At 44.7% G+C, this 12,825-nt stretch overlaps 1 protein-coding gene across 2 annotated transcripts in view; it reads right to left on the bottom strand.

Moving 5' to 3' along the window:
- LOC135797401 (lachesin-like) overlaps window positions 1–6,389 on the bottom strand; it is a 28,183-nt gene extending 21,794 nt beyond the window's left edge. The window contains exons 1-2 of one of the 2 annotated variants that reach the window (XM_065309764.1): window positions 6,257–6,389; window positions 5,911–6,024 (exon numbers count right to left, since the gene is read on the bottom strand). In XM_065309764.1, the coding sequence (XP_065165836.1) occupies window positions 5,911–6,024; window positions 6,257–6,292 (150 nt within the window). In that variant the 5' untranslated portion in view covers window positions 6,293–6,389. Of the gene's footprint in view, window positions 1–1,623; window positions 1,789–5,910; window positions 6,025–6,256 lie in introns of those variants that run through there. The other variant, XM_065309765.1, reaches the window with a different exon arrangement.
- Between the last annotated feature and the right edge of the window lie 6,436 nt (window positions 6,390–12,825).

Here is a 12,825-nt window from a genome sequence, read left to right as displayed (position 1 = left end):
TCGAGGGAGCAGAAGCAGCGCTAACAATTAAAAACGTGAATTAATCGTGTCTGGCTATTCCTCGGAGAGCGAAGCAGACACAGATGATGGAATGTGCATGTGAAAATTCCACTTCGTTGCATCAAGAATGTCCGCCACCGCCGAGCTTAATTCTACAAATGTTTTGAGCCGGGCACCGCGCGCGCGCGTATTCAGCGAGATTGCATTTTTGCGGTATTAGGTATCAAGTATGAAACTCGACGAGTAGCCCAATATTCAAAGCTGTTTTTTATATATTTTATTTTATTTGAATTTAAATAAAATCACCTACACTTGATATACTCTTATATCCGAGTGAGTTAGAGCTGTCTAATGTCTGAATCTTCATTACGCGATAAGGAGTCTCATTTCGAGGGCGGAGATGTTGGATGAGTAAAAGTTATCGCGACCGCAGACGTTTGCCATTATTCCTTCTCTCCAAGTTGTCTCTCCCTTGCTCCTGTAGCTTTCACTAGACTTTTTTTGTGTTGAGGGCGTGTAGGTCCGTATGGGTACTTTTACCACCGTTAAACGGCCACGGTTTACACTTGCGCAAAAAATGTGTTTTGTCCGCGCGGCCAAAAAAAGCCAAACAATGTGTTCACAAAAAAGCAACTAAAATTTATAGAGGAATTTCGGGCGCGCGTAAAAACTTTCCGTGCGGTGCATAACTATAACTCATCGCGATAATAATGATAATAGTTTGCAGTTCGGGCGCGAACTATTTCGCTGTTTTAGATCGTCACCTTTAATCGCCGAAAATAATTCGAGCGCGAACAATGTCCCGCGTGCGCACGCTGTGTTAATAATTTATTCGACGCGCGGTTTTATTAATATGCCGCCTGTTTGCTTCGCCAGCGGAGATATTCGATAGAGAGGTGGAGGCGCCGGGCAATACACAACGCAACAATGTTACACGCACACATTTCGGCAGCGATAACAGCACAATTGTGCGTTTGGTGGAATGGTGCATTTCGGCCGCCTCCTGCTGACACTGGCACGCGCGTATAATAGTAATATTTTCGCAGACATTCCCGCCGCCACGGCCATGACGCGAGCTTCATATATCTCAATTGAAGGCTTAGCGAGGCTGGCGGAGCGCGCGTCCATCAAGTTTCAAAACCGGCTGGCATTAACTCGCCACCCCCACGGCCATTTTACGCACTCTCGACCATCCATTTAACGCCAGCGTACAATTAAATACAGTTTTTCTGTAGCCAGCCGAGTCAATAAACAAATAAACACAAATTTTCGGAAAGGAAAAAATGTGTTGATTTGATTTGATACAGTTGTAATCGTACTAATTGTATTACTCATAATGGTTGAGTTATAATAGGGTGGGGTGGCAGGCAAGTCAGTACCAGTCGGTACGTGCCTGGCCGTCTTTCGTCTTCATTTCGAAAACAATCTTTCTCGAGAGCGGAAGCGGCGACAAGTTTTGTATATGCCACGGCATCAAGTTTCAAATTGACGCGTGCATGCGTTACTAAAGTTTTGTTTTTGTTTTCTTCACATAAAACGACATCACGACAACCAAAATTATATTTTCAAACAATAATTATATTTAATTATATTTTTTATTAATTTTTTTAAAGAAAAACTTACCTTCGAAAAAATTGAAGCGTAAAATCCGTATGCGTATAATTCAATTTCTAGTTCTCACTGAATATTCTATGCTGGATGATTAGTTAGTTGAGGTGTTGAAAAAAAATTATCGCGGAAAACGCGCTCGCGGATCGTGACTACTCGTAGGGCAGACGTGCGTTTACCGGCGCCTCCACCGAGCGATTGAGGACGCGCGACACACGCAGTGAGGGAGCATCCGTACAGTTCTCGAGCGCCGCTGCTGCCGCCGGTTGCCGCCACTACCACCGCCGCTTGCTCTTTCTGCCTGACCCCTCTCGACCCGCGGCGCTCTCCTGTTGCTTCTTCCAGTTGGCCGCCCATTGCAGCCGACTCCCGACTCCTAACTCGGGACTCGGGGATTTAGCCACGAAAAAGAAACAACACACACACCCACACACACACACAAAAAGAAATCCGAAGCCGAAGCAGAAGGACAATGTTGATATGTGGTATCACTGCGTCGGGCTTTAGCTTTGACTTAGAGTCGGACTTAGCCGAGAGAGGTTCGTGTGTGAGTTTAATTCATATCGAAGAATGCATCTACGACAGCCGGGCGTAAGCGGAAACGAAACTTTTCAAAGGATTTGCGTACGAGTTTGAGTACGACATGCATCGCGAATCGCTTCCTTCCAAAGTCGCCACGTCAAACACAAATATGCGAATGCGGTCGGATCGCGGTATCAACTCAAACACGCCGATAAACCCCCAGCGGAGAGAACAAGTAGGCAACTTTATTTACGCGGTTATTATGCGTGCAAGTTTTTCACAACTTTCAACCAAACACGTCCACATGACAAACAATATTATATGCGTAAATGGTAGTTACAATCGACCAACATAGGAGAGAATAATCACCCACTCTAGGATGTGTGCACAATGAACACGCTCGCGATGCGTGTGCACACTGTTCGTGATATGTTACAAGTAGGCCCAATGGATGTCAATGGTCGCGCTGCGCTAGTACACATCGTATACAACCAGCGCTGCACGCGCTCGTCGCTCACGCTTCGGTTGGTCATCGTCGCGCGGGCCGTAAATTTGTAACATATCACTTTGGGAAATGCAAGCGACGGATGAGATTCGCCATCGTGAATCGACCGTTTCATATCCGCAACCTCATCGCTGCGGCGAGGATATTGTTTTCACGAGTGTGTGGCTACAACCAGACCAAACCTCACTAAGCATCAAAGAGCAATAAGTACATGTGGTGCAATCCAAACACATTACACAACCACTGTTGAAAAAATAATAATGATTAAAATAATTATATATTAATAGAGGTTAGGTCTATGGGATAAAGGACTAGTTGACTAGTTGGCACTCCATAACGCCGCGCACGGTTCATCTGTAATGTGCGATAACTGTTGATTGATGCGTTATACCGCCGCCGCCTTTATCTGGCCCACGCTGGAAGGATGCGACGCGGCTTGGCGCGAATCTCCACAGCTAATATTAGCTTTTAAAAGTGTGAACAAGTTAATATGCATAGGTAAATCTTTCGACGGCGGCGCTGTGCGTAGACTCGACCGACATCCATTCACGTCCTGCAGACTTCATCAATCACTCGCTGCTCGCGCTGTACACACGACCAACAGCCGAGGAGAGGAGGAATACAGCGCACCACGCGGTGGAAACCAACAGAATTGCTACTCGCCCTCTATTAATATTCGTCTGCCGACCGCTAACTAGCGCCAACCCCGGAATAGTGGTGCTCGCTATCCGTTAACTAGGTGTCCGTCGACGGGCCGGTCTAAACATTTATTCACCCAGAGGTTTGCCGGCGAAAGGTTAAGAAAAATGGGTTGTCACTGCCGGCCCGAGTGAAAAATGTGCGTATCCTTAATTGGTTTATCTCTGGAGGCACCTGCGCGTGTACCCTCCTTCGATTCGATCGGGATCAGATCAAGATCAGCAAATTAGCCAGGGATCCGCTCACGTCAAGACATCAAGTTCAAGTTAAATGTGGATAAAAGGGTTGCGTCGATTTCATAGCTGTTTTGATTATCTGGCGAGGTTTTGCGACACCGGAGCGAAGCGGGAAGCGCAATCCAGACCGGAATAGCGATTTTGGCGCGCCAGTTATTTTCAATCCTTATCACGAATTCCACTCTCAGCCATTCTCGCCGATATCGGCTTCCTTTCGCTCACCCTTTTTTTCACCAGCGCGTGCTCGACGCCCGAGATTTATTGTTTTATTTTATGTATCAATTTTATAACGTTTGCTTCTCTTCGTGCGTTTGCCAGTTTCAATTTAAAACTACTTTCGTTGCATTTATGCCGCGGCGAAAGAAAAATGCAGATCGTTTCGAATTCTCCGGCAGTCGCACACGCTTTATCCTTCATTTCGTTCGGTTATTACGTGCTCGGCTGGGATTGTTTCGTCTGTGGCCTGACTAGGCTCTGCCTCTCAGACGGGGTCTAAGCAAATATCAACAGTCACAATCACGACAGCGCGCGCATATCAATTTTTTAAGTTAAAAACCCATTTAACCAACACTAAATCCCAGAGGTTTTCAAACAATAAACTAGTTATTAACAATAATTGCACATGAGGAGGAGAGTCTGCAAACTGCTCGTTTAGCAATTACCATTAAAAGCCGCCCATTAAGGGCAATTAGCATTCGACCGCGTTGCCGGCGTTGGACTAGCGCCCAACTTGCCCTGTTCGACAAAGTCGGGACGAAGTAATCATTTAATAATGCTCGCGAAGTGCACCTCAGGTCAGGTCTATCGACTTCATCTCCAACTCCACCTCTTCGTGAACCCCCTTCATGGGATCCAGTTTGGTATCGGTTTAATATCCATAGTCTTGATACCGTTTTGACTCGTAACGCTCGTATGAATAAATTGACTGATTCGACTGAAGGGCGAGCAGACGGGCGACACATTGTGCGGAGATTTCGTTAGACTGCGGAGATCCGCGCGCATCAAGGGGACTTGATTGAAAACTCGGCGTAGCGGACAAATACGACCCGAGTGGGATTTCGCACTGTCGGGAGAGTGTGCCGGTAAGAGACTCTCGAGAGTCGTCGTACTCGCATTAGGAACACGACTTATATATTTTTTTTATTTTTCGTATTTTTTTCTATTTACACTGATTTTTTGTGTGTTCATACATGCGTCGGGTATAATTATGTTTGCATCACTTCCAGAATCAAATCAATGTGATGATTAATTGGTTGTTGGTACAATGGTTGGGTCGTGTTCTTTTCTTCATAGAACACACAATAGGTTTGATTCTGGTGGCGACGTATGAAAGGGCACAGCGTGCGGTCGGTGCGCCTTGTTCTCTGCTATCTCAGCGCCTGAATTTATGAGCAATAAATATAACTGCAGTATCTCACGATTCTGGAGACGTTGGAGACGCTGAGATGACACATATAAGTATAAGCCGGTGGCAAGCGTGAAAGATCGGATGACGAGTGGATGATGAGCGTCACGCTTTTCCGCCGCCGGCGTTGCCGCCGTCGCGACAGCCGGTAACAGGGTGACATTACGCGGTGTCGACTCGGGTGCGACCTGACAGCGGATTAAAGCTTCCAGGTCGACGTGAAGACGCGAGTCGAAATGTTGGCGTTTAGCCTTTCGCTCTGCGTACGCATCAACGCAAAAGGGCGCTGTCAGCGCGCGGACCCATCCGGACCAAACACTATTCCTCAATGTCAAGTGGCAACCACCTTATCCAAATTACAACCGGGTCCACTTCACTTCATATACACCTTGTGCTACAGCCGTTTAAATTATCTTCCGTGACCAGAATACATTAAATTTTATTTACCACATAAAAATCTAGTTTGTATTGCAGGATATACAAGTAATTACAACCCCATTGCTAAAACAAATTTATTCAACAAAGGATCGGCCGGTTCAAGGTTCAATGCATTCCGGCAAGCTTGACTAAGGTGATTTGTGCGGAGGCGGCGCGCACAACCAATTAAGACCGGAAACGAATCGATACGCGTCGATAAATGTTCGACTAATTGATAGATGCTAATGGTTTTCGCAATAAGTGTGCATGAGGCACAACAAATGTAAATAAACCTACGTGTCATCGACAGAGCCGTAAATGTAAGGTTAGGTATTATAGTCAATTAAATAATGTGCCGGAAAAAATAAAGGGGTGAATGTAGGTTGGCTGTGGTGTGGTGTACACGCTCAATTTGAACGCGATGGCTTGTTGCGCTCGATGCAGATTAATTAAGCAAACGTCCAGCGCGGACGGGCATGGAGACAAATGGAAAAATAAATGTTTGTGTAACTACATACCCATGACCACGACTGCATCATGTCTTTCACGTTCTCGCCGAATTGATCGGACAAGCGTCGCACCACCGCTGCTGTAAGATCTTGTCGTGCATCTCCTGAACTGTTACTGACATCCTGCAATGGAAAACAGGTTATAAATGCTGCGTCATCGTCACTTCACCGCAGTAGGATTATTCTAGAATGTTTTTGTATATCTATCTCTTTTTAATGCATGCATACCAACTTAAATTTTACTATGTATAACAGCGACATCTACGTAAGTTATTTTAATGTAGTGTTACCACACTAGTGAATATGCAGTGATGCCAACTTAAATAGTAAACGTTGAGGTTAGGTTTACGCTTACCATGTATGATACATCAGTTGCATTCTGTGCGAGCATAGATTGAAACTTGCTGCGTGTTGTACGCGGTGTCCAAATAGATGTTTCGGTTGTCGTCGAATTGTCAGCTGCATTCGGTGAGTTGTCGTCTGTTTGAATTGAGAAGTTTGTTTTAATGAGTAGCAACGCCAAGAGGACTCGTAACCCGGCGTCCATGTTCAAACGCGTTGCAGTTTATTGTGCGCAGCGCGTCACAATGACAACGCTTGAAATACTCGCCGATTGCGACAATTCCCTGATTGATAATAACAGAATTTTGTGTGCAGGTAACCGCGTCCAAGTCGTGGAAATTGACTTTCACTTGATAGGTAAGTATTAGGTTGCACATAGGACTTCAGAAGGCGTTGTGGTTTCATCACTTTGTAGTTTCTTCAAAGTGAAAAAGTGCACTTCTACAAATTAAAGTGCAGCTATACTCTTAATTCAATGTACGTGTAATGTAATGTCTGAGGATCTGGTTTTAAGTTCCAAAGTCTACTTTTAATTGAATTCGAGTGACACGGTTGTGCGCCCGTCGGCAAGAAGGTTGGTAAGATTCTCTGATGCTTGTCGTCAAAGAGCTGGAAGCATTGTCTCTGCGAATCTGGGGCTTTCATGTCATCCGCGGATCAAATGCTATCTTGTAGTCGTAGATGTGGGGAAGCGAAACTTAATATCTCCATGTAATCCTCGCGAATAAACCATGCACGCTGCGGGAGTCACACACAGGCTCGCAACAAATGAAATCGTCTTGTAATCTGGGGAGCGCTTGGCGGTCAGCATCAATGTTTCCACGCAATGTATTTCCGACGGAGAGTGTGTGCTCTGGCCCGTGCGGAGTAATCGGTACGCTGGGGTTTTCCCTCAGCATGCCGGAGATCGTTTGCGCAAAGACTCCCCGAACGTGTGTAATCTCTGAGGTGAACTCCCCGAAACTTAGCATTTCAGCCGTTTTCGCCACCCCAGTACCACACAACCACCTCCTCTGCACCCTTAAGATAGTTGTATAAACTCCTCGCGAGCGAAGATGGTGGGAGATTTTAGGTGAAGACGCATCACCACCGTTCGCGTCTTAATAGCTTGTTGAATATACTTAAAACTATGGCGAAACTTGCGAAGATGTTGACTAATAATGCGCCGATAATGAACAGCAGCGAACCGCGCGCATTTCGGAAACAATTTTGATTTCTTGTTGGCGTTAAATTATATCGCCTGGCAGTTATTGACGTTTCGCGCGCCGAGCGAGGCGGTAAATGACTCCGCTCGCGGGTTAATCAATTAATTACCGAGATAAGCGATTCGCGAAAGTTGCCCAATTCGAGGGCAACTATTGTGTCTCGGATTGATTAATCATTTCTCGTGACATCCTCGATTAAATCATTAACACAAATTAGCTAATAATTATGTTTGGCGGAGTGTAAGACGTATTTTTTCCGGGGGTGTAGAAAAGAAAAAGTCAACCGCTGTGGGGCATATCAACGGAAAACAACTTTCCGTAATCGAATCTTGTTTTCCAATGAACTTCGCAATGAACTCGCCTTGGTCTCGCGCTCGCCTCGATGAGAATGTCTACTTTCGTAAGTAGAAAGTTTAATGCGGATATAAAGCAGCGCGACGCGGTGGGAATCGCCTCCACTGCCGCCTCCGCCACACCGTAACGCAGTGTAGCCACTTTTGCGCGATGCGCGTTTGCCTTTTGGCATGGTTGTCGTCGACGTCGACGTCGACATCGTCGCACGGTGCGCGCGTCGCACTGAAGGGGGTGGGTGGGCGACCACCGCCACACACACAGTATATGACATTCCGCGCGCCAAACGCGGCATTTAGGCAACTATGCCTCAAGTCGAGATGAAAAGCATTCCGCCAGCGACCACATGCAGCCCGAACAAACACACGCCAAAGGCAAGCCGCCCCCGGAGATGCGGAACTGCGAACTGCGACTCTTGCAGTTTCCGGGCTGCCCTCTAACCTATACTCTCTCTCTGTGCTCAAACGGCAACTATATTATTATGTGAATAATATTTAGTATTTAAAAAATTATTTTATCATGAGAGGATTTTATTGAAAGTGGATTCGGGTGCGTTGGAAGTTTGAGTCTCTCGATGGACTGGAGGCAGGCGGCGGCGGCGACGAAGGAACTCGCCTGCGCGCTCTTCAGATGTTTCGAATTCTTTGCATTTTCATATTTTTGAGGATGGGGTAGGCTGCGCGCTAGAAGCCAGCAATGCAGCGATGTGTATTTGCGCCCAGGGGTGGCGCGCATTACGAAATTAATTTAGTTTATAAACAACAACAACCTGAAATATGCCGCGCCCGAAAAACGCCACCAGTTTTGGTGTGTGCATGGCGATGTGTGCGCGCACATACGCACAAACCACACGCCCGGAAAAGTGGAAAAGCATGAGAAAACCGAAATAACGATCACTCTGTTTGGCGGCGGCAGCGGCGGCAGAAGCAGTGTGGTGGTGGCGGCACCCGTCTTCCGCCGCCTTTGCTTTGCCGCTTTGTTCCGCCTTCGAAACAATGAAATGGCACTCGTATTCTTTAAAGAGCATTATTTACTAACTAGTACTAAGAACCGAGAGGGCATGAAAACGCTGCCGCCGCCGTGCGCGCATTTTAAAAAACGAGGGGTGACTCGAACAGCCCCTGCGCCGGCGTTGCGCTGCGAGTGAAAGAGGATAAATTGCTGGCGCGCCAAGCGAGCAGCCTTCGAAAGAGATACAATTAGGGATTATTTAAAAAGGAAAAAATGTGGAAAAAGTGTATCAGTCGCGACGTATCAACGGCACTGATACAAAAATACGGTTATTTCCTGCATTTTTATCGCAGTGGCCCGCAAAATCAATTTCGAATCGAATCAATCGACATAATATAATTACCCATTATCATATTTTCTTTGAATTCAAATAAAACACACAAAATCTATCTATAATATAGAAAAGAATCGCAAAATGTGTTGGTAAGCGCATAACTCAACAACGCCTAGACCAATTTAGCCAATTTTTTCTATAAAATGTTTGTTAAATCCCAAAGATGGTTTTTACAGCGAGAAAAATTTAAATTATTACAAGGAAAACCCTAAAGACAGCCCTTTTCTATAGAATGAAAGTTGGCATTGAGATTCAATTACAGTTATAGTTAAATAGTTGAATCCGAGATGGCGCGCTGAAAAGCATTATTAGCAATTCTTTATATAAATAATTTTTTTTAAATAAAATTGCGAATCTTATTAATAGAATTGACACATACTATGTCTAGAACAAGAGAATAAAAACGAATTAAATTTATATTAAACAGGCTAGTACATAAATATTTTTACTCCAATTTTATAAATTACTCAAATAAGCATAATTTTTGCTTTTAATTTATTTCCGTGCAAATTTCCTCCGTGCACATGTGCCCGCCCAAGCAAAGAAAGCAAAAATTAGTCGATCGTTTCCTAAGTGGTGCGGTCGAGCGTAGCGTCCACCGCCGGTCGGTTAACTGCGACCGCCGGCTATTCATACATTAAGTGCTTTCATTTTTCACGACGCGCTCCGTCGACGCCGCCGTCGCGCTCCACACAACGCCAACGGTGCGCGCTGCGTGAAAATGAAAGATCATAATTAAATATTGAGCATCTATTATCTTCCTGCGCAGAGGGCAAACTAGTTGCACTCGACACGCGACGCGAAAAATAATTGCGCGAAATTTTTTAAATAATATTTAATTCAGCGCGGCGCTGATTAAACACATTGGTTAATATTGATCAGCCGCCACCACTAATCAAATTCGATAGAGAGGAATTTGCACAGTAGAGTATTGGCTATTGGCTTGGCGCGATTAATTAACATTATACGTATTTGTATCGCGATTGTTTCACTGTCCTGAATCTAGTCATCTATTTTATTGCCTATTCTGTGATGGAGTAGATTATTTGTGAATTAATTACAATCATATGATTAAAATAACACAATTCTATTGGGATATGTTTTAACATATTTAATATTATGGTTTTTAATCACATTTGGTGTTGATTGTGATTAATTTCATCAAGAAATATACATTTTATGTGATTTGTGATGCCATCTGGTGTGGAATAACAAAGTATATTGCTACTACCGAAAGAGAAAGTCATGCCTCGCAGGTTCAGGAGGAATAGCGTTTAGTTTGGTTTAATTGGTGCAGATGGCGCTGCTAGTATTGATTTGCTGTGTGTTTTGGGAAACTGCTGTAAAATACAGTAAACTGTAATTTGGTTTCATGAATTAAAAACAGAAAATAACCAAATTTAAAGACTTCTGTAAGTAAAAAATTAATGCAGTTCTGTAATAAATTTTCACTTTTCCTTTTAAAATATTATTAGTCGTTATTTTATAAAAACACTCATAAAACACCAATGATGTTTTGAATATGCACAAAGTTTTTATATCGTTTTTAGTTTATTCACTTTTCGGTAAGCATGGGCCACCACCATGCCGTGAAACATTTTTAATCAAAAAACTTTACTCTCGTATTTTTATGGGAAAGAAAACTCCAAAAGAGGGAAACAATTTATTGGGTAGTTTTCCTTGTTCTCCATCAACTCTCACTAGTATGTATATTATATGTATATATATGAATGCAAAAACGTACGAGATAAATTTTTGTATTTTTAACACAAATAATAAAAAAAGATTGAAATTGAAAATAAAAATTTGTAGAAAATTGAAATTTATATCCTTTAGCGTGCAATGTGCACCATTCGCGCACTAAACATAAAGATGTTCCGTCGTTTCGTTGGCGGCGGCAAATAAAAGCAGCCCGTAACGGGACACAAAGTAAATGGTTATTGATGATAATATGAATATGCGCGGCGTGTGCGCGCGCGTAGCGTTCGTGTATTGTTAGCTGGCGCATATTCGGCGGCGGGGCACTGAGGAGAATCTAATAGTGCATAAATTTGGCGACGCGCGCGTTCGGCGCGGGACAATTTGTTTCTCTAATGGCTCGATGCCATTACAATATGATCGGCGCTTGGCCGGCGATGCGCGACGCACACGGCGATATGGCGCGAGGGGTCTGCGCGGTCCGCAGTCCATCAGAGCGATGGCACGCTGGGGAAATTCGGCATTCATGATGTGATTCGCGCTGCGCGCCCGCCATCAATAACTGCGGTGTGTTGCGGTCCTGTATTCGCACGCAGGGATATGCAATCCGATATGGTGATGCTGCACTAATGCCCGTGGGTGCGGGCGGGTGATCGGGCGGTGATCATTGTCATTACGCTTCGATTGCGGCGACGACGAGTCCCTGGGCACCAAGACGTAAAAATTAATTTTTAAACATTTTTAGACGAAAAGATTTTCGTCGCTTGTGGCCGTAAAGTGTAAAACTGCCACTTGTCATGCAGCCTGCTGACAGTTCGACAATGTGATGCTAAAGCGGAATTAATGCTCGGTTTTTATGATTTGCGCCATCCGTCCCGCCCGATCGTGCAATAAAATAGTGATTACTGTAACGAGTGCGATTATCGATGACGCTACCGTCTGATTCCCACAAGAATTTCTCTCAAAAAAACGTAAAAAACATTTTTTTCCTTTTTGCGCAGTTTCTTGATTAGTTTTGTATTGATTTGTTGTTGTTTGCTAAATTGGCAATTTATTAGCGCATTATTCAATTTCATTCATTAAACCGGCGTGCGGTGAATAGGTGCTTCCGGTGGCTGTTGACACCGGTCATTTCGCATCCTTGCGGGCGGCAATATTGCGCTGGATTACGACGATGTGTCTTTGTCGTTGGCTACCTCGCGACGCCGTTGGCAAGACGTCAACGTTTTATCAACGCCCATACACGATGACAGCATCAGCACTATCTCAACGAATATTACAAGAGGTGCAATTTTTAAAATGCTTTCAATTCAATTTATTGCATTTTCGCTTGTTTTATTAGCCCTGAAGCAAAAAAAAATAAAATAATTTCTGTTTAAATGTAATAAAAAGTTAGTTTACGAGATGTTAATGTTGTGGAATGTGAGTTGTATGTTTATACGCATTGTTGGTGGTAACTAAGTGAAAAAAGCAAGAACGACTAGTGACTACATAATTATCAAAGCAACTTTTTGCAGTCCTCGGTGGACGGCACGAAGGATTTATTGTTGCGGTGTAGGCGGCCGGAGGTGGCGACGCTGACCATGGACAGTGCGCTGGGCCTTCGCCGGTGCAGCACCTCGTCTGCCCGACGTGTGCGCCTGGCAGATTTATAACGGCGCCGGCCGCAGGCCGCCGGGGTGATTTACAAACCGGGACCGCGAGGTCCGCGATGCGATGCGCGTTGTCTCCTGTCCCGAGCGCCATACGTTGTACGCGCGGGTCCCCAAATCTGCTCGCCGTCATGAAGAGAGTCCAAGTCCAGAGTACAGCAAAGCGAAAAGTGAAGTGGAAAGGGTACTGCTCGTTGACAAATGAGCTGGGAGCTTTCGTCGCTTTACTCTTCATTCTATAAGCTTTGGGTGCTGCTTCAGCAATGGCCAATCTTGTGCTGCATTAGACCAGCTTAGTCGCGCAGATCTGTTGATCTCGCGTTGATCCACC

Source organism: Atheta coriaria, unplaced genomic scaffold (genome assembly GCF_025399875.1).
Source record: "Atheta coriaria isolate IRGN ID8LTWV9N9 unplaced genomic scaffold, Caltech_Dcor_3.1 hic_scaffold_8_pilon, whole genome shotgun sequence".
NCBI lineage: Eukaryota > Metazoa > Arthropoda > Insecta > Coleoptera > Staphylinidae > Dalotia > Dalotia coriaria.
The sequence above is the reverse complement of the archived record's forward strand: the minus strand, read 5'-3'. Positions and strand labels throughout refer to the sequence as shown.